Genomic DNA, 22,430 nt, shown 5'->3' with positions numbered 1-22,430 from the left:
TGCTGTTTTATCATAGAGAAGAAGGAAAATTAATATCAGTGAGTGAGTGCCTTCTGGGCACCAGGCAATATGCTAGGCACTTGACAAGATGGTGCTGACATGCATGTGGTTAGTCTTAGAGGAGGAAACAGAGGGTCAGAGAAGCTAAAGAGGTTACCTGTGGTCGTGCATGGTATATCCAATTAAGCTGGGCTAGAACCCCTGGTTGCTAGTTCTCCAAGTCCACGCACCACACACAACGGTAGGCTTGCTCCTAGAACCCCAAACACTCCTTTTTTCACTTGAATGACTACAATTTCCCTACATAAGGAAATTGTTTCAGCACTCACTCTAAGTTTCAGCACTCACTCCATGCTGAGAGTAGGTGCACAGCAGGAGAATCATTTGGTAGAGTTCTTTTGTAATGACTTAACTAAGAAATCTCCTCCTAAAACAAAGATCTGACTCACTGGGAAGGTGTGAGTCTGTGGTTTCCCTTTCTCTGTGAGCTGGCCTCAGGATGAGAACTGAGGAGCCTGCTCTTGGAACCGATGCCGTAAGCAAGTACAAATGTGGACCGGGCTGTTAAAGGCTTCACATTAAAAAAAAAAAAACCCATGAGTTAAAATCAAATGTATGGAATTGCACATCAGCAGCAGGCCAGTTGTATAGTTCATTGCTTCAACATAACTTCCATAGGCCAGCAATCTTTATTATGTTCATTGATGTTTCCCAGCTGCCTAGAACAGTGCCTGGTATAAAGTAGATGGTCACTAAATGTGTATCAAATGTATGAATTTACATGGTCAAGGATTCAACCAATTTTTTTACACGTGGAGCTTCACTAGGGTATTTTGAAGTAGAATTTTAATTTAAAAGCAAGAGGGGAGATATGGTTTGGATCTGTGTCTCCACCAAATCTCACACTGAGATGTAATTCCCAATGTTGGAGGTGGGGCCTGGTGGGAGGTGATTGGATGATGTGGGTGGTTCCTCATGAATGGTTTAGCACCATCTCCTGATACTGTTCTTGTGACAATGAGTGAGTTCTTGGTTTGGTTGTTTAAAAGTGTGCAGCACCCCCGCCCCCCGACCCCACTGGCTCTCCCTTGGTCCTGCTTCTGTAGGGTAAGATGCCTGTTCCGGCTCTGCTGTCTGCCATGAGTAAAAGTTCCCTGAGGTCTCTCCAGAAGCAGTTGCCACCATGCTTCCTGTACAGCCTGTGAAACTGTGAGCCAAATAAACCTCTTTTCTTTATAAATTACCCAGGCTCAGGTATTTATAGCAGTGCGAGAACTGACTAATACAAGAGGAAAGGTGGAAATAAATCTTAATGGAATATGATTATTTTGTAAATCAAGGCATGATACTATAATGATCTATTCCAGTGACCAAACTCATCCTAATCAAAACTTGTCCTATGTTTAATTCTCTTCAGATGTCAATCTCTTCTAGGTACCCGCTTATTACTTTGCTGATGTAATAGTAATCAATCATGGAAGAATAAAGGTACCATCCCAGTAAATGTCATAGTAACTTTTTAACTGAAGCCCTTTGGAAAAAATTGCCCAGTGCCTGACAGAGAATTCTGTACCTGACAGCTACTCCATAAATGTCTGTTAACACTGATGATACTGTGATAATACCAGGACCTTAAAATAAGGGACTGACATAGGTAGTGGAAATTCAGGCAGGATAGAAAGGCCGGAGAGAGGGGTGGTGGTGTTTTTGATTGGGCGGTCTCTCTACACATTTCACATAATGACCAGAAAGTTCTCTATGTTCTCTGTGCTTAATGACTCAATCTATTTGTGCTATAGCATATTCTTACAAGGTTGAACCAAAATACCAAATGAGAAAAATACTCTATACATGTGTTATAGATATTGAGGTATAGAGAGGGAACCATATGCACATCAAATTCTTTTTTTAAAAAAAATCTTGTCCCTTATTTCCCAGAAATTATATTTCTTCTTTTTAATAAAGAAGAAAAGGGGATATAGAAAGGGAGTAAATATATTTTTCTTTCCAGGAACACCAGGATAACCAGTAGTGCTTATGGTTCAAAGTCTCCTTTAAAACAGGGTTGTTGCAAAGTCAGGAGCAGATGAAAGTTCAAACCCTTTCAAGTGTAGGGCTTTAATGGGTGAAGTTGGCTACAGCTGTCTCAACTGGTACATGGTTCATTCATTTATTCGTTCTCTCAACAACACTTTGTAAGCACCTACTGCATGCTAATCACTATAACAGGCTTTCACTAGAACATAGAATGGGAGCTTCCTGTAGAGGAGCATTTGCCTGTCTTGCATCCCCATTATCTAAAACACTCCCTAGTACCCTGGAGGCATTCACCAAATATTTGTTGAAAGGTTAAGTAGTCCTAGCACTCGGGGAGTTTATACTAAATTTCTTTCTTGTTTAGTTAGCATTTTTATGCCCATGAAATATGAGTTAAATTAACCTCAAAGTAGCTTTAAAAGAGAAAATGAGAGATGAATGACTGACAGGCTGTAAGCAGCCTGGGGGAAGTGTGGAAAGAGGTGTGGTTATGCTGTTGTCCTCTTTCCCACGGGCAGTGCTACAGGGATTGACCACAAGGTAGTAAGACTGATTCTCACGTATGATTTGTGAGAATCAGTCTCATGACATTGGAGCTATGAAATGCACATGAACATTTCAGCTCTGTTTTGTCATACGCTGGGAGACAGACTTCATCCCCACCCCTGAACCCCATCCCGCAAAGGCCAGTCATCTGTTCCCTGCACATCTGAATGGGGCTGTCCAAGGCAGGAGTCCTGGGAGCAAAGACTGAGTTGCTTCAGAAATTAGAAGCAATTTTCTTCTCCTTGGCTGGACATAAGTTTTCTTTGTTTTGAAATAATCAATGAGTTAAAAGTTTCACTGCTTCCTTGAACAATATCCAATATCATAGAACATTTATATAGTACCATGAAAGGCTCAATCCTCAGAATGTGAGAGGTTTCTTTTTCTCTACCTTCTTCTCTTCCTCCCTCCCTCCCCCTCTCCCCTTTTCTCAAAAACCTAAGCAGTCCTGAATCTTCTATTTCTTATAGAAGTGGTCTGTCTGCCATTGGGCATCTATTTTAAAGTCTGGGATACATTCTGGGATGTTTATAAGCAACTCTAGGAAAGAAATGATTGGCAGTGCTGGTGGCCAATCATAAGTCCATTTATTCATTAGAGGTGGGTTCAAAGGCAGCCTTCTTTCTGTTTTTTAGTAACCTTATTATCTTAGTGCATTTCATGTTGCTATAACATAATACCTGAGATTGGGTAGTTTATCAAGAAATGAGGCCTATTTGGCTCATGATTCTGGTGGCTGGAAAGTTCAACATTAGGCATCTACATCTGGTGAGGGCCTCAGTCTGCTTCCAACTCACAACAGGAGGCAGAGGGGAGCTGGCATTTTCAGAGATCGCATGGACAGAGAGGAAGCAGGGTGGGGGCGGGGATGGTGCCAGACTCTTTTTAACAACCAGGAAGCAATAGACTGAGAACTCGCTCATCCTCCCGCACCCCTGAGGGATGGCATAAATCTATTCATGAGAGATCCACCCCCATAACCCAAACACCTCTCATTAGGCCCCACCTTCAACCCTGAGGATCAAATTTCAACATGAGGTTTGGAGGGGGCAAATATCCAAACCATAGCAATTATTAACCAGCAAGCTGTCATATTTTGCGGACAAAGATTGCTTATTGCTGTTTTGTAAGTACTGTTTATTTCATTTATTATGATCATGTGAGATTCATCTTTCTGGAAAGATGCACACAGCTCTTGTTGTGACTTACTTGATCAAAACAGTTAACATTCAATTTATTTCCATCTCTTTCCTAAGAGAGAAAAAAAATCATTAAATAAATGACAGTTGTCAGGAGGCTTTTTGCTTATAATGATGAATTTGACAAAGGGCCCCCTGGAACATAGAGTTGCTTAAATTTGCAATTTTCTAGGAAATCTCTAATAGCTAGGGGGAGTTGGGGGATTAATGTTTAGATTTCAATCATTCTTGTCCATTATTACAGTCACTGAGGATTAACACTCTTGGGATTGCAGTTATGCCCTATTGTGGGCTCTCCCATGAACAATGCTATTAATACCACTTTTCATCTTCCTAGGTACAAATTCAGGAAACAGTCAGAGAGAGAATCTCTTGCAGCCAGATGCCAGCTTTCTCAGAGCCTGCTGGGGAGGAGTCCCCATTCACTGGGACCACAACAATTTCCTTCTCAAACTTAGGAGGAGTCCACAAGGAAAATGCATCATTAGCTCAACACTTGGAGGTCAAACCCTGTACCTGTGACCCACAGCAGGAAGAAAAACAAGACAGAGATGGCAACACACCTGACAGTTTCAGGGAAGACCTAAAACATGAGCTGAGCACCTCAGAAGCCAATGATAAGAATACGCCCCCAGTTGTGTTCTCAAGGCGTCTCCCCAAGGATGCCCATGCTGACTTCAGGGAGCCTATGGCTGTCTCTGTTGCTTCCCCTGAACCCACAGATACTGTCCTCACCCTGGAAAATGTGTATGATGGGCCAAGAGACAGAGAAGCAGTGTGTGCAATGGAGTGTTTTGAGGCTGGTGACCAAGGAACATGTTTTGATACCATAGATTCTCTTGTTGGGGCACCAGCTGATAAATATTTGCCTCAAGAAATTTGCTCTGTAGACTTGCAACTGGCAGAAGGTCAAAGCAAAGTATCTGATTTATGTTCTCCTAATGGCAAGACAGGAGAAGTCCTTTTTCAGACACAAGTATCTGAGACTTCATTGTCTACATACAAAAGCAGCAAGGACGGCGAGTCAGTCATGTCCCCTCTTTTTATCAGTACTTTCACCTTGAACATTTCACACACAGCTAGTGAAGGTGCCACAGAAGAAAATCTAGCCAAGGTAGAGAATTCCACCTGCCCACTGGCCTCCACAGTACATGCTGGCCAGGAGCAGTCAAGCCCCAGCAACTCAGGAGGGCTTGAGGAAACACAGCTCCTTTCTTCTGAGAACAATCCTTTAGTGCAATTTGAAGAAGGAGGTGACAAGAGCCCCAGTCCTAGTGCTGCAGACACCACAGACACCCCAACCAGTTATAGTTCAGTCATGAGTTTTCCCTGGGAGAAGACATCAACATTAACTGCTAATAATGAGTTTCAAGTGACCAGGGAGACTGAGGACACATCAACTGTTACCACTGCCACCAAAGTCCACCCAGCCAAGTACCTTGCTGTGTCAATTCCTGAGGACAAGCATGCAGGTGGCACTGAGGAGAGGTTCCCTCGTGCATCCCATGAAAAGGTTTCCCAATTTCCTTCCCAAGTGCAGTTGGGTCATATTTTAAGTGGTGCTACCACCAAATCTACAAAAGAGCTACTCTGCACGGCACCCAGTGTGCCAGGAGTCCCACACCATGTCCTGCAGCTCCCAGAGGGAGAGGATTTCTTCAGTAATTCCCCTCTTCAGGTTGATAACCTGTCTGGAGATAAAAGCCAGACTGTGGAAAGAGCAGACTTTAGGAGCTATGAAGAGAATTTCCAAGAAAGAGGAAGTGAAACGAAGCAGGGGGTCCAGCAGCAGAGTCTGTCCCACCAGGGTTCTCTTTCTGCACCTGATTTCCAAGAAAGTTTGCCTACGACATCTGCTGCACAAGAGGAAATAAACTTGGTGCCCTCGGCCCACTCACCAGCAAGCTCTAGGGAAGGAGCAGGGCAGCGCTCAGTTTGGGGGATGAGGGTCTCCGTGGTGGCTGAAACTGCTGGGGAAGAAGATAGTCAGGCTCTGAGCAATGTTCCGTCTCTCTCTGGTATCATTTTGGAAGAGTCTAAAGAATATAGACCTGGAAATTGGGAGGCAGGCAACAAGCTGAAGATGATAACTCTAGAGGCTTCCGCTTCTGAAATCAGGCCACCAAGACAACTGACAGATTCTGAGAGCAAGGCATCAGACGGTGGTCCCATAATTCCTGACAAGGTCTGGGATGTACCTGAGAGTCTAAAGGCAGATACTGTTGTGCCTGAATTGGCCCCCTCTGAAATAGCAGCATCAGCTCACAGTCCAGAGGATGCTGACTCAGCCCTTGCTGATAGCAGAGAAAGCCATAAAGGCGAAAAGCCTGCCATCAGTGCACACTGGAGAAGCCTTTCTTCCTGGGGTTTCAGCCAACCCAGACTCCTGGAGTCATCCGTGGACCCTGTAGATGGAAAGGAGTTATGTGTCACAGATTCACTGCCAGTGGCTTCTGAAACTGGAGGGAAGGAAAATGTTAACAATGTGAGTCAAGACCAGGAGGAAAAGCAACTCAAGATGGATCACACTACCTTCTTTAAAAAGTTTCTGACCTGCTCTAAAATCCTAGAGTCCTCTGTAGATCCCATTGATGAGACAAGTGTGATAGAGTACACCAGGGCTGGAAAACCAGAGCCCTCTGAATCCACACCAGAGGGCGCCAGAGAAGGGAGTCAATCAAATGACGGAAATGTGGGCCATGGAGCGGAAATCCAGCCTGCCATTTTGCAAGTTCCATGTCTCCAGGAAATCATTCTGACTGAAAATAGAATCAGCAGAAGCCAAGAAGGCAATATGAAGCGGGAGGCTGAACAAAGTCAACCTGATGAGGCAAAAACTACCATTTGGCAAGTCCTGCAACCCAGTGAAGGTGGTGAAAGAATTCCAAGTGGATGTAGCATAGGCCAAATACAAGAAAGCAGTGATGGGAGCTTAGGGGAGGCTGAGCAAAGTAAAAAGGACAAAGCAGAATTGATTTCCCCCACTTCACCTCTTTCTAGCTGTCTTCCAATAATGACTCATGCTTCTCTTGGGGTTGATGCTCACGACTCCACAGGCCAAATTCATGACGTCCCTGAAAATGACTTAGTTGAGCCCAGAAACCATCAGTATGTGTTTCCTGTTTCACAGAAAAGAGGAACTATTGAGAATGAGCGTGGGAAACCTTTACCCTCTTCTCCTCATCTTACCAGGTTGCCTTGTACTTCATCTCCTGAAGGAAATGTCACAAACTTTTTGATAAGCCACAAAATGGAGGAACCTAAAATAGAAGTGCTTCAAACTGGGGAAACCAAACCCCCAAGCTCATCTAGCTCCTCAGCAAAGACCTTGGCATTCATTTCAGGAGAAGATGAGTTAGTGAAAGCCCCTAAGTTACTGCAGGATCCACATCAAAAGGGCACCCTACACTGTGTGAAAAAGTCCAGGGAGAGGGAGAAGTCATTGGAAGCCCAAGCTGGCAAATCACCAGGGGCCCTCACAGCAGTGACGGGGTCAGAGGAGGTCAAAAGGAAGCCAGAAGCCCCAGGCAGTGGACATTTAGCTGAAGGAGTAAAGAAGAAAATTTTGTCCAAAGTGGCAGCCCTGAGGCTGAAACTGGAAGAAAAGGAAAATGCCAGAAAGAACTCAGCCTTTCTCAAAAAGATGCCCAAACTCGAAACATCATTATCACACACAGAAGAGAAACAAGACCCAAAAAAGCCATCTTGCAAAGGAGAAGGAAGAGGTGAGGCTCTGTTACTGTCCATCATTGTTAAAGTTTGGGCTTGTAGACCAGGTATCTAGTTCCTGTGTCCTCTAGGGTCCTTTGCAATTAAGGCCAGTGTCCCCGAGGTGGGCATTGATGCTATGATTGTGGCCAAGTGGCTTCAGCATGTGGCATCAGAATCACCTGGAGGGCTTGTTAAAACCCAGACTGCTCCCCTCCCCCAGTGTGTGAAATCTGCACTCCTAACAAGTTCCCCGGTGATCTATGGGGAGAACCACAATTGAGAACCACTGATAAAGGCTGCCTGTAGACATGTCTGCTGGAGGGGAATGTGATGAGGGTGCTTTTCCGTTTAATTATCCTCTTTTACAAAATCTATTTAAAAATATAAACAGAAGCATTAATCAGTGTAGCTAATTAGTGTAATGAAATAGACCATGCACGAAGACCATGGAAATGAATATTTTGGTACAAATTGGGATTCTCCTCTTTAATCACTGATTTTTCATTAAAAATAGCTTCCTTGAACCTTGGTTTTTCTTCCAAATTTGAGTATAATATTTCTTTTCAACTCACCCTTCCCATTTATCTAAATCTAAAGTCCTCTGAGGTCTGTGTTCAAGGTTTCAGACCACTTGAGCCTCAAAAGTTCTTGATCAATCTCTACCTATGATGCTGTTAAAAAAAAAAAAAAAAATCCTGAAATTGCAGTTAATTCTACTTTGTCTAAGGAATCATTTCAGTCCCAAATTCCATTTATGGACCAAATTTTAGCCTGTTTTATTTTAGAGCTCTTCTTTCCCTCCCCGCACACCCTGGTAGAAGTCAAGAGAAAATGTTACAGCAAGCTGCAGTGGCCTGTGTGCTCTGGAGCGAAAAGCTATGTTTGATCAGAAGGGAAGAATTTTCTCCTTTCTTATCCTGAGTCCTTAGACTTTGAGGCTGGTGTTTGTTATTCCCATCCCATCAAATGGGTCCTCACCCCTGCTGCAGAAAGGTTTAAAGACAAAACTGCCTTGTGAAGAGTTTGAAAGTATCCAATCAGGTTATTAGTATCTATATTTTAAAACATACTTAAAGAGAATGGCTGGGCATGGTGGCTCACACCTGTAATCCCAGCAATTTGGGAGGCCAAGGCAGGAGGATTGCTTAAGCCCAGGAGTTTGAGACCAGTGTGAGCAACATGGCGAAACCCCATTTCTACCAAAAAATACAAAAAAGTAGCTGGGTATGGTGGCGCATGTCTGTAGTCCCAGCTACTCTGGGGCTGAGGAGGGAGAATCACCTGACCCCAGATAGTCGAGGCTACAGTGAGCTGTGATCACACCACCACACTCCAGCTGCACTCCAGCCTGGGCAACAGAACAAGACCCTGTCTCAAATAAATAAATAAATAAATAAAATTAAATAGAATGAGGCAATGTTTTAAAAGCTCTCAAAAGTGGTTTCAGCCCAGAGGCTGGATAGATTGCCTCTAGGGACCAGCCTCAACCCCCGTGTTTGGGGATGGGGGTTCCTTTGCAGGTAAAGGTAGACAAGCAAAACAACCTTTTTGGAATTCTTGCCCGTGACTATTCAAGTTACCCATGGGTAAGAGGACTGTCCAGATAGGCAGTGTTGAAATCAATCGCTGTCAAAGACTTTGATTTCAGCTGCGGCACAACCTCGCCATTGCACTAAAGGCTCCAAAGACCGAGCATGCAGCCTTCTGGGAGGCACTGGCCTGAGCAAAGCAAGTAGATGCAAGAGCAGCCAGCCTTGTCCTGAGAGGGCCCTGCCAGAGACCACGGGGTAGAGACAACCAAAGACTTTTCCAGGCCAGACCACTGAAGGATTGTTACTCATGCACCCACAACACAGAGGCCATTAAGAGGCAAAGATTCAGAGTTAGAGATACTAGGCGGTGTTTGGGCCCAGCTGGGGCAAGTTGTATCTTGGTGATTTAGGGTGTAGATTAGGAGTTCTATTGCTTGGGTTCAAGTCTGGCCTCTGGCGGTACTTGGGTAGCCCTGGACAAATGCCTTAGCCTCCGGGCGCCTCACTTTCCCCATCTGTAAAATGGGGGTGCTAATAAGACTCCTCTCCGGTATAAAAATGCAAAGCAATTTGAATGGCCTGTGGCCTAACACAGCTCTCATGGTTGTTCGTTACTGTTTTTTTTATTAGTGTTTTTAAATAAAAAAATGAGGCAATGCTTATGCCCAGTATGCTCATGAAATAAATAAAGAGCTTAGTTCAGACACAAGAGCATTGTGTCTGAGTTGATACCAACCTAGTATTAGGAGAAAGAGTGGTGCTGGTGTCCATAGCCCCTCCTCTCTGAAGAACTCAGGGCCTCGGCAGGAAGGTAGGAGTCATCTGGTGATGGAGCGGGCGGAGGAGGATCATCAGAGCTACCCTTGAGTCAGCAGCTAAATGGGAGTCCCAGGCAGGTTTCGCCCACGCTGGGGTAGGTTCTGATCCTGCAGTCCCTTCCCAGCTTCGGAGGAGTTGCCACTGGCCGCCATCCTCTCCCCTCTCGTGCGGGCATTTTCTTTGCAGAGAAAGTTAGAAGAACAGGTTTCTGGAACACTGGCACCCCCCCTTTTATAAAGGTCACAGCTCCCCGTCCTAATACAAACCAGTACTAGGTTATTGCACTGGAAGGGCCGTCGCCCGACGGGAAATAAATGCTTGACCAACATATTCATCTATTTATTAAGGACCTTGTTATTTTCCATGGTGACTCTGATAATGAATGCACTGAATATGTATCTAATATGAATCCACCATGGGCACTAATCCATAGGAATCAACACAGATGATGATAAGAGATGGGAAAAATGATTCTCTTCCAGCATTTACCTTTTGGAACGGCAGCATTCAGAGAGCTAGCCCTTGACAACACCCTGCTTTTTTCCTGCTTTTTTTTTTTTAATTTGAAATGGAGCCTTGCTCTGTCACCAGGCTGGAGCGCAGTGGCATGATCTCGGCTCACTGCAACCTCCGCCTCCCGGTTCAAGCGATTCTTCTGCCTCAGCCTCCCGAGTAGCTGGGACTATAGGCGTGCACCACTATGCCCGGCTAATTTTTGTATATTTAGCAGAGACGGGGTTTCACCATGTTGGCCAGGATGGTCTAGATCTCTTGACCTTGTGATCCGCCCGCCTCAGCCTCCCAAAATGAGCCACCATGTGGGTCCTTTTTTTTTCTTTTTTTTAAACTTATCACCTTCTAGTTGTTCGTTATGGGTTTCTAGCTGTGGACCAATTCCTTTAACGATCTACTCCAACATTAAGCACTCAAAGGTTTTTTATTTTGTTTTCTCAGTGCAAGCCACAGCAATATCATTGTTTAAAAATAACAAACGTTGCCACCAGGAAGACACCAGATTGGGAAGTTCTCCTTCCTTCTTGTGGTGATGGCTTTTGTAAGACCCTGAGTCCTCGTCACTGTTTTCCAGCTGGTACACTTCAGACCCCTTGGCTGACACCTTGACTGTGCCCTACCTAACAGTCTGGTACCCACCCTGCTATCCCCAAAGGAGCACAGATTTAATGCCTTCCCACCAGTTAATTGGTGGGGCGGAGTTAGGATGAGGGGAGCAGTGACTTGGATCATTATAAAAGAAATAAACCCTAATCTTTTTTAAAAATTATTATTATTACTTTAGAGACAGGGTCTCGCTCTGTCACTTAGGCTGGATTGCAGTGGCAAGATCATGGCTCACTGCAGCCTTGAACTCCTGTGCTCAACCAATCGTCCCACCTCAGCCTCCTAAGTAGCTAGGTCCACAGGCATGCGTACCACACCTGGCTATTTTTTTTTTCTAGAGATGGGGTCTTGCTATGTGGCCCAGGCTGGTCTCCAACTCCTGGCCTCAAGTGACCCTCCTGCCTCGGCCTCCAGAAGTGCTGGGATTACAGGTGTGAACCACCATGCCAGGCCTGAGTAATCGTATTTGATGTCCAAAGCTTAGTACAGAAACTATATTCACCAGGGACTTTACTACCATTTTCCCTCAACACTAGGCCCACCTGCACACGGAAGACAAACCTAGCTGCACTCCAGGTCTCCTCTGAGCTCGTTCGGCTGCATTTTCTACCTCTGTCTCACATAGACAGGGGTTCTATCCAAAGCCCAAACCCCTCGGCTAAACAAGCTTCAAATCTCCCACAGACCATCCATCATTCAGTTCTGCTGCCCATTTCATGCCCTTCCCGCCATCTCCCAATTTTCTTTGTGTTCAGTACAACAGGTTCCGGCAGGCTTAGGAATATTTAGATGTCCCCAAATCACCCATTAAGCCGGCCACTGCATGGTGTTGGAAGGACCCCTAGGAAATGGCCCAGATGAGGAAGTGGGCTTGGTCGAGACCCGGACCAAGAGTTTCAGACTGTGAACCTGAACACGGTCTCAACTTGGGCCTAAATGCACTGCTGCGGGTTTGCAGTCAATACATACTTGCTACATTTTCTCTCTCTCAGTTATCCACTTGGCTCCCAGGATACTGTTAGTAGTCTTGGTACTCACTGGTTGAAAGATTTGCTACCCAGCGGGCCCATCATCACTTCCTGGGTAGAGAATTAGCTTTTAAATATGCATTCTGTCATCCAAGCATCTGCTGGCGCCAAGGAGAAATGAGAAGCCCCTTGAATTCATGGATATTTTCACCGTAGTATAATTTGAGGCAGTGGAGCAAACAAAGTCTCAGTATTGGTGATCTTGGTTTGGCTACGGATTACATGTTTTGTAATGATGTACTCTTCTGTGTGACCAGCGCTGTGGAGTTATGCTACTTAATTTGTGATAGGCTCACACCACATCTGCAGTACTCTCACTTCCTACCCAATTGTTATGACCGCTTGGGACGGTGGCGGGGGGGGGGGGGGGGGGGGGGGGGGCGGGGCTCATCCTTGTCTTGTTCTAATGTCTAGGCTGCCGCCCAGTGGCTGCCCTGGCTAATTACACGTTAGCATACTAACTGTTCATCACTGATACTGAGGTGATATTCAAAGGTCTCAGCCCAACCGGTGGAAATTGTTTCCTTTGTGCTTCTGTTATCTTTTGCTAATGAGGTAGATATCAGACATCACTGCAATCTACTGGGTTATCTTCAGCAAAGACAAGTGTGATAAAGGGGAAAAGATGGATGAGTATTATTCAGCCAATAACCTATTGTTGAGATGTCTTTTACATTTTGGGGGCTTAGCCATAGTTTTTTGGATAATCCAGATTTTTTTCTACCCCCTAATCCCCAGCTCTGATTTTGACTGGATGATCTGATAATCATTTAACAACATCTTTATTTGGCTGACATCCTATAGAATAGATTTCTACAATCCTCCCACCTCTCATCCCCTTTAGAAAAAATCTCTCAAGTTCTATTTCACTTTCAGCATTACAGGCTGAATTTTAAGTAATGGAAGCGAGCATTTTCTATTAGGTTGATTTGTTAATTTTCCGACTATTTAGGCAAGCTACCTCTCCCCTCAGAGACTCAATTCTCACTTCCATAATTGGGGATAATAATTATTATTCCTGTTTCTCAGGATTGTTAGGAGAATTAAACAATATGAAATGGGAAAGTCTTTTGCTACACTGACCTTCAAATCTTTTGTTTCTAGCTCCAGTATTACTGAAAAAGATCCAAGCTGAGATGTTCCCTGAACACTCTGGAAATGTAAAATTAAGCTGCCAATTTGCAGAAATTCATGAAGATTCTACTATCTGCTGGACAAAAGATTCAAAGTCCATAGCCCAAGTGCAGAGAAGGTGCGATGTTTTTCCCTGGTTACTTTTCACAATTGTTGCTTGTTTATTTCACAACATGGTTGTAAAAGAAAAGAATAAATTCTAGGACATGAAAAGGAAAATTGAAGTAGAGATTCCACACCCAAAATATTTAAAAAGATTAAATATTGGAAGACAAGTGTCTGTATGGGGAAAATGATGGAGGATTCTTGCCTGGATTTTGCCACCATTGAGTTCTGGGGTTTTGGGAAGTCACACAACCTTTCACTACGTTTTTTAAATCAGGGAAAAGAACGTGTCAAATGATATTCTAGGCTGAGGTTCTGTGGTCCTAAGATTAAAGAGCTCTCGTCTGTATGTCTGTGAATTTAACTTGGGTGTGTTTTCTGTTTCATAAATTCCCAGTAATCTGATAAAGGTCAAACAAAGCTTAGAAGATGAATAAAAACAACAACAGCAATCTATGAGGTTACAGAAAAGTAACAGCTATTGAGGGTGACCAGCAGCCATCATTAATATGGGAACACCTGTTTATTTCTGAGTCCTTGTGATTTTTATTTTTATTTTTGAGACAAGGTCCTACTCCCATCTCCCAGGCTGGAGTGTAGTGGTGCAGTCATGGCTCACTGCAGCCTCCATGTCCTGGGCTTAGGTGATCCTCCCACCTCAGCCTCCTGAGTAGCTAGGATTACTGGAGCACATCACCATGCTTGGCTAATTTTCTTTTGTGTTTTTAGTAGAGACAGGGTTTTGCCATGTTGCCCAGGCTGGTCTCAAACTCCTGGCCTCCAGTGATCCACCTATCTCCACCTCCCAAAGTGCTGGGATTACAGGAGTGAGCCACCGCGTCCGGCCATGTCCTTAAGACAATGAAGGAGAGAAGAATGAGGAGAGAGATGAGAGTGAGAATCATTGCCAAGAATATCCCCTGTGGAATGAACCAGATTAACGGCTTCCTTAAGCAGCTTTTCTTGGCAATAAATGCTTCTTCAAGTGAACTGATAAATTCAAGCTTCATCTGACACAATCTAGAAACAAATCACCTGGTTCGAAAGTCAACCCTCTGCCAAAGGGGTTCCCAGTTCAGCTCCCTAAGACATGGGAGGGGTTCCAATCCCCTTATTTTTTTCACCAGTAGACTGAAAAAGTGAGAAAATCTGAGTTTTCTGTTTAATTAAACCATATATGTCTACTTGGAACGTATGTCTGGAAACTATTTCTCAAATGTAATGATGGAATACTTGAGCTATGATTTCATTTCTACTAACATCACTCCAGAGCATTTAACTGGATTGTGATTGATAGAATAACCACTTTGCCTAAAATGTCACCATTACCCTGCCCGTCTTCGGTATGGCTTAAGAAGAATTATAATGGAAAAGACATGGTTTGCTTTTTAAGTCAAGGAGTTTCCCTAGAGTTTCACTTAAAAAGGTACTAATACTAATTATTCATTTTAAATTATTTTCTGAAGCTGTCAGCCAAGAACAATTAACCAGCATTTTCACTGTTTTTCCATTCATCAGCCTTGCTCTGAGCTCAGAATTACCACTTGAATATTTGCATGTCCCTTTTCCATTTGATATGTATTTACCATCAATCTGACTTTCCCCTGGGGAGCATATGTCATTAGTAAGCATTCTACTTACTGATGACGCGTGGCCAAGGCCTCTGACTCCTAGTGATGTTTGCTTCATTTCTCCTTGGTGACAGTGTCTGGCTCAGTTGAATCCATCTGCTTTCTCCATGCGAACACTTGAGAATATTTAGGAGTCATAACTCATTTGTTTATTGAGAGATCATTTACATTATTTCAAGTGGGTTTTCAAATGTTTGCTAATTTCTCTCATGCCTACTTCCAGTCCAGCGTTTCCCTTCACTTGTGCCTCCATGCAATGTGTCACTGTCCTTGTATCATTTTCAAAGAGTTGAAATCTCTCACATATAATATCAACCTGGAGCAAAGGTCTTCTTGAACTTACTAAATCATGAGGGAACCTGTACAATGGCAAGATTGTTCAAAGGAGCATTTGAGGAATGAAGATTTAGATAGTCAATCAGGTAAAGGAATGCGGAAATACATTTTGAAATAGATATAACACTGGTTAATGTTTGACAGGTAATAAACTTTGGGAGTTATCTTTTCTATTGCACAGAAACCTAAAAGTTAACCTGTAACTTTTAGGTTACGGGTTCTATGTAAATGGTTCTATGAGTGGGTTCTGTGTAAATGGGAAATAGCAAAGCATTCTCCTTTCAGTAGATCATCCTCAAGTGATCCTGTTGAACAATGACTGTGATCCTCCTCCTGTCTTTGTCCGCAACTTTTGGGTACTTTCCTTAACAGGCTAAAGTGTGGAAATTAGGTGTCAGAAGACATTCTTGTGGTTAGGGCAAGACTAATATACTTCCAAGAAACCAATAAGAAGAAAGTGGTAGCTTGGTTTGGGTCTCTGTGTAGCAGTGGCATGTCTTGGCTCCATGGAGACCTCAAGGTGGCACCCTCTGGTGCTATTTGGCTATCAATACCTTCTTGGTAACCAGGAACCCATTCTCCACTCTGGGGAGAGAGGTCCTTCTGAGTTCCCTGGGCTTTTGAAGGTGCAGCTGTCCACATGGAGTGGCTCTGCTGATAGCTGAGCAAGGTCATGGAGCACAGGTCATGTTGTTCCTGCTGGGAACCAGTGAATGAGGAGCTGGCTGCTGGGATGGCAGGATCTCCTTGGATGGCCCTGAGAGAGACAACCCGAGGGCTTCTCAGGCCAGACTGAGTGGTGGATGGGAGTGCTGCCAAGCCCTGGCTCCTTAGGGCTGGTGATGCATGATGGGGTCTCTCAGAGAAGTCCCCATGCTAACTACCCTCTCCCTGCAGCCAGTTTCATTCTTTGTGTTCCTCTGATCACACTCTGGGCATGGGCTTCTTTTGCATTTGTCTGCACAGCTAATCACCACTGATGTTCCGCTGTCTGTGGCCATTTCCTAAGGTAAAAAGATTTGTCCCTTACAGGGTAAGAGGATCTGAAACTGAGCTTACCCTCTTGGTAAAAAAAAGGCACAAGGTCACTTGTTTTTGCTTTCTATAGCTGTATTGGTATTTTCTGTTTGTCCATTTCCTCCCAGATTAGAAGACCCTCAAGGGCTATGCCTTTTTTTTTTTTTCATCATTGAACCCCCCAGTACTAAGCACAGAGCAGATACTCCACAAATGTTGGATAGAACTCTTTGGGACTTCTGAGGTAGTTTTGTTTCATGGAGAAAGCACACTAATACTACTGTTCCCCACTAATACTACTGCTCACCATGAAGTAATGACTCGTGACCACTTTCAGGACTGGGCTTTTCGCCAAAGCTTCACACGCTGGTGTCACTTACTCCTTATGACACATCTGAGCTGTGATCTTGCTCGTTCTGCTTTCACAGAGGAGGAAACTGAGGGTGAGAGGCTACATAGTACACCTGAGGTCAGCCTCAGGGTTGCGGTCCAGACCTTTCTGACTCCTATATGTATTCCTTCTAGAAGAAAGCCTTGGGTGGGGACCATGGGTCAAGCCAGGAAAAACGGTCTTCATGGTTCTGGGCCAAGTATCGGAGAATTTCTAGGCTGGAAGGAAGATGTTCATGGGACAGTTCTAGCTCAGCCCCCAGCCCTTCAGGTAGCCCTTGCCTGCCCCTTTCAATGACAGAAAGGCTGTGCCGATCCTAGAGCCTTGGAGAAGGACTTTCCACAAGCCTCCTCTGTGGCCCACTCAGTGTTTTACTGCCCTCTCCGGAAATCTCCCCCTTATAACTGGACTTGCTCACATCCAGTTTTAACTGTACAATGGGATATGTTCTGAGCCCCCAGGAATGAAGGGAGTTGAATGATTTCGTGAACTTTGTTTTAAGCCACTGGTATATTCCAGGGAAGGAATGTATATACTGGAGGCTTGAAGTCTATCGAAAAAACAACCAATAATGAACACTGTTTTTGAACATGCAACTGAGACAAACTCAAGCTCGGTGAATTTTTGTTGTTAAACTATGAAACAAACCCAAGCTAAAATGTACACCACACACATGTATACACATAAACACACAGAATCTTGGTGAATGGTTAAACAAAGTTCATTTTAAAGAACAAAACCAGGCCGGGCGCGGTGGCTCAAGCCTGTAATCCCAGCACTTTGGGAGGCCGAGACGGGTGGATCGCGAGGTCAGGAGATCGAGACCATCCTGGCTAACACGGCGAAACCCCGTCTCTACTAAAAAATAGAAAAACTAGCCGGGCGAGTTGGCGGGCGCCTGTAGTCCCAGCTACTCGGGAGGCTGAGGCAGGAGAATGGCGTAAACCCGGGAGGCGGAGCTTGCAGTGAGCTGAGATCCGGCCATGCACTCCAGCCTGGGCGACTGCGAGACTCCGTCTCAAAAAAAAAAAAAAAAAAAAAAGAACAAACCAGAACATTTGAATATCCTTTTTTTTTTTTTTTTTTTTTTTTTTTGCTGTAAAGTAAGTTTTTTGTTTGAGACTTTGGAATAAATATGTGGCTCTACCTATATTTCAGATTATCCCAGACTTGAGGGCAGGAACCATAATTTACTTGGGAAGGCAGCTTAATGAGGTCAAAATCATTTGCTTAAATTTTTCTATGTCTCAGTTTCCTCATCTGCAAACTGAGAATAGTAAACGTAGTTCTCTCATTAGGTTGTTCGGAGGACATCATGAAATTGATCTTTATGTGATTTGGCACAATGCCTGGTACATACCAAATGCTCAGTGCACACTGGCTCTCAGCATCATCATCACTATTATCATCACCACCAACACGACCACCACCGCCAGTTTTAGTTTTCATAGCACAGAGACTGGAACTCAATAATATTGGGTGGGTGACTAGTTGGATGGTTGGTACCTCATTAGGGGAGTACAGGACACTATTATAAAGGGATCCTCAGTCATGAATCCTTAGGTAGCATAAAGCTAAGAACCCCCTTTTCTCTTGTTACTTATTGTGTAAGTTTGGGTTTGGAGTTTTCAGACTTTCCGTCAAGCACAGGACACCCGGATTAGTCACACAATTGAGCTGAATTCTGAGCAGAAATGTTAATAACAGCTCCCAGAATTCACAATTTCAATTCTTGGCTCTACTCATGGCAGTTAAACCTACTAAACATTTCTTTGTGTTCATACTGCTTATTGGAGTGAGCGTGTTAGCCAAAATGTAATGACTCTCCTCTGTGGAGACATCAATTATTTAAACAGCGGATCGTGATTTTGCCCCTTGGACAGCTCTTTGGCTGAAAACATGTGAGCAGGGAAGCCTTCGCTTCTTTCTTCTTAAATATATTAGAAAAAAAACGCAACCGTAGAATGATGAAGTGTGTCAATGTGAATATTCCTCATTGTAGTGCAGGGGACAACTCCACTGTTTCCTTTGCCATCGTTCAAGCCAGTCTGAAGGACCAGGGCCTCTATTACTGCTGCATCAAGAACAGCTATGGAAAAGTGACTGCTGAATTTAACCTCACAGCTGAAGGTAAACCACAGCTTTTCAGTTTTCAGTGAAAACCACTGGCCCCTGCCCGTTCACAATGGACATTTGTACTGAAGCCATTCTCTGCTTTGTCTTCTTCTAGTTCTCAAACAACTGTCAAGTCGCCGGGATACTAAAGGTAAGTCAGTTGGAGTTGGCCTGCCAGAGGAAATGGGCTTGCCATAAAGCATAAAATAGCTCCCGGAGTAAAGGGTAGAAGCAGTAATCCTATGGACTCTTCCAACTGAGAAGGAGAGCTATGGCGTGACTTGAGAAAAGAATGACAATTCATGAGCCAATTCAATGTGAATGCAGGGCCATACTTCCTATTGTAAGTTCATTAGACTACAGATATCCAGAATTGGATGGTACACTATAGCGGGGAAGTTTTGGGGAACACGTAGAGGGGGAGTTCGGATTTGACTTTTCCCTTTAAGCATCGGTCTTGCGTTCAGCCCTACTGCATGGGAGTTTTCAGCTGCTGGGACTTATACAGCTTGTTTTGTTTCTTCAATTTTCTTTTCAGTTTGAGTAGCTGAGCAGATTCCCAAAGACAGCCAGGTGTCTGGAGAATTATTTTATTCGTTTGTGTCTTAATGAAAAGAAAAGATGTGTTTCTCTGCTTTCTTTTGGCACCTGGTGTTAGCCACAGCCTAACACTGCTGTTCATGAATGCTCGTGCTGTCCCCAGGCCACCCACTGAATTTTCCACAGTTTGGTGGAATCTGTGTTTGCCATGTCTTCCCTGTTAAGGAGAATTACTCACCCACCTACGCCCACCCATGCCCACCCTTGCTGGTGGTGTGCTGGGGTAAATATTTAACAACATGCCGAGGGTTGGGGAAGTTCTGAGTCCTACAGTTTCCGTGATGTAAATACTCTCAGTGTGGCCACTTTTAAACCACCAGTGTGACATCACACATCATGGAACTGGGAAGAGCTGCCCGTCATCTGCTCTCAGGAGCTGCAGGAGGCCAGTTCCACACACCACGGTGGTCCAACCTCACCCCATGTGACCATGACTTTCAGCACAGGGGAGGATCCACTGTCAGTTTTAGGAGAAATATGGATAATTCTGACAGTTAATTGAACTAGCATCTTAAAGATTTACTGCATGTACTGATTTTTAAAACAAACAGAACGCCTGAAATCTCTGCAGAAACAAGTAATAAAAGTAATCAAAATGCAGTCACATCCAGTGTATCAAAAGCAAGAAACTGAGATCTCGACTTGGAAATGGTCTAGCAATAGGCCAGGCGCAGTGGCTTACGCCTATAATCCCAGCACTTTGGGAGGCCGAGGCGGGTGGGATCATGAGGTCAAGAGATCAAGACTATCCTGGCCAACATGGTGAAACCCCATCTCTACTAAAAATACAAAATTAGCCCGGCGTAGTGGCACATGCCTGTAATCCCAGCTACTCAGGAGGCTGAGGCAAGAGAATGGCTTGAACCGGAAGGCGGAGGTTGCAGTGAGCCAGGATCATGCCACTGCCCTCCAGCCTGACAACAGAGCAAGACTCCATCTCAGAAAAAAAAGAAAAAAAGAAAAAAAGAAAAAGAAATGGCCTAGCAAATATTGTGATATTAACCCAAAATAGTAAACTTAAATACAAGCTCTTCACAAACCCACTCAGATGCTAAATACCCATCTTTAGTGTGTAGCATATGTGTGTTATAATTTAAAATCCTTCCTCCATTTCTGCTCTCATCTCCCCAGAAGGCAAAATATGCAAAAGAATCCCCTTCCTCCTAATACTTTAGAAAATAAAAAGACTCTCAGAAGGGAGTCTCTGTTTCATCAGCTTCTTAGCATTGATTGGCATTCACATCGCAGACACTTGCTATGGCTTTATTGGTTTAGGTTTGCATAAGCTCATTTCTCAAGGATTACTAGTCAGGCGAGAGACCCCAGTGGGGATGAGCTACTGGCCATTTGGTGGAAATGGTACCACCGTTGTAGCCCAGTGACTTCAGCCACAGAGCTTGGGTCTGAACCCTGATGACATCACCTTCTCCCGGTTTCTGGCCCCATTGTGACTGGGGGTGTCAGTTTCACTGACTCACCCGACTGGGGAAGTAATTCCTGGCCCCTCCCTATCCTTGTACCTTCAGATAAAGAAGCCGAAAATTACTTTTATTTTATTTCTTTGAGACAAGGTCTCTCTCTTGCGTCCAGGCTGGAGTGCAGTGACACAATCATAGCTCACTGCAGCCTCGGCCTCCTGGACTCTAATGATCCTCCCACCTCAGCCTCCTGAGGAGCTGGACTACAGGTGCTCATCACTGCACCCGGCTGATTTGGAAAATTGCTTTTAATCACATTTTTTTTTTTTATTTAGAGGACTATCTCACTAAACAGTTTATTAATTTAATTCTCTATAGGAGGAATAAATAATCTTTTACAAGATGGTCTCTAAAAACTAATAAAGCTAAGTTCATGAGAAAGTTGGAAATGAATCATGGACAAAAATGAAACCCAATTTAATGATGATGTTATGTTTTATGAATATATTTGTGGATTGCTTTTTTGTACCTCGGAGCAGTCTTTGTAACCAGCGGCTGCAGGTATCCTCATGGTTTCTCTGAATTGATTTGGATTTCACAATGTATGGGTGTAGCAAGGAACCTCAGTGAGGCATTGGGATCTCCCAACACTCATCTGGCGAGTCTGTCTGGTGGATTCCAATAAGTCTCTCCTGATTCTTTTTTTTTTTTTTTTTTGAGACGGAGTCTTGCTCTGTCACCCAGGCTGAAGTGCAATGGCAAGATCTCGGCTCACTGCAACCTCCGCCTCCCGAGTTCAAGCAATTCTCCTGCCTCAGTCTCCCGAGTAGTTGGATTACAGGCACCTGCCACCACACCCAGCTAATTTTTAGTATTTTTAGTAGAGATGGGGTTTCATCATGTTGGCCAGGCTGGTCTCAAACTCCTGACCTCAGGAGTTTCACCTGACTTGGCCTCCCAAAGTTCCAGGATTACAGGTGTGAACCACCACACCCACTCTCTCCTGATTCTTTCTCACGGAACTGCCCCCTCTCAGGGATTTTAGCCAGCGTGGAGTGTGAGTCCTGGCAACAGATGGCTCTGCAAAGCTGCAAAGAAAGTTGCACCTTCTCCACAACCCGAGACTCACACTGCTACATGCCTGCTTTTCCTGAGCCTCCCCTCAGGTGCTCAGTTCTCCTGTTACCTTCATTACTCTTACCAGGGAAGAAATTGTTCTAAAGGATGAATTCTCACCTCCAGCTCTCACTTTAAAAGAGGTGCACACTCTAACCAAGCGGACGCGCTCATTTCCGCTGTCACTGCGGAAGACAGTTTTGGACAGGCTGTCCTTTCAGATTTCTGCAGAGCTGCAGAGTCTATACCTTCTGCTTCTGTAAAGGAAGGCCCAGTAGATGAGTTTCAGCTTGGAAAGTTCCACCTAGAACTCCAGCTGTTGCCCTGCAGGATTTTCAAGAGACAAAGAATAGGTCTAAGATTTCTTTTTTTCTTTCTTTCTTTTTTTTTTTTTTTTTTTTTGCGACGGAGTCTCGCTCTGTCGCCCAGGCTGGAGTGCAGTGGCGCGATCTCGGCTCACTGCAAGCTCCGCCTCCCGGGTTTCCGCCATTCTCCCGCCTCAGCCTCCGAGTAGCTGGGACTACAGGCGCCCGCCACCGCGCCCGGCTAGTTTTTTGTATTTTTAGTAGAGACGGG

At 44.4% G+C, this 22,430-nt stretch overlaps 1 protein-coding gene across 4 annotated transcripts in view; it reads left to right on the top strand.

Annotated features, from left to right (window-relative positions):
- Window positions 1-22,430, top strand: part of ALPK2 (alpha kinase 2) — a 148,009-nt gene that overhangs the window by 88,333 nt on the left and 37,246 nt on the right. For all 4 annotated transcript variants that reach the window (XR_004443741.1, XM_033238717.1, XM_033238715.1 and 1 more), the window contains 4 exons: window positions 4,120-7,507; window positions 13,096-13,243; window positions 18,608-18,735; window positions 18,836-18,871. Coding sequence is in view for 3 of the 4 variants with exons in the window: in XM_033238717.1 (XP_033094608.1) it covers window positions 4,120-7,507; window positions 13,096-13,243; window positions 18,608-18,735; window positions 18,836-18,871 (3,700 nt within the window). In the remaining variant the exon portion in view is untranslated. The remainder of the gene's footprint in view (window positions 1-4,119; window positions 7,508-13,095; window positions 13,244-18,607; window positions 18,736-18,835; window positions 18,872-22,430) is intronic.

This window comes from Trachypithecus francoisi, unplaced genomic scaffold (assembly GCF_009764315.1).
Source record: "Trachypithecus francoisi isolate TF-2019V2 unplaced genomic scaffold, Tfra_2.0 Contig01474, whole genome shotgun sequence".
NCBI classification, from domain to species: Eukaryota; Metazoa; Chordata; class Mammalia; order Primates; family Cercopithecidae; genus Trachypithecus; species Trachypithecus francoisi.
This window is presented reverse-complemented; position numbering and strand designations above follow the sequence as displayed.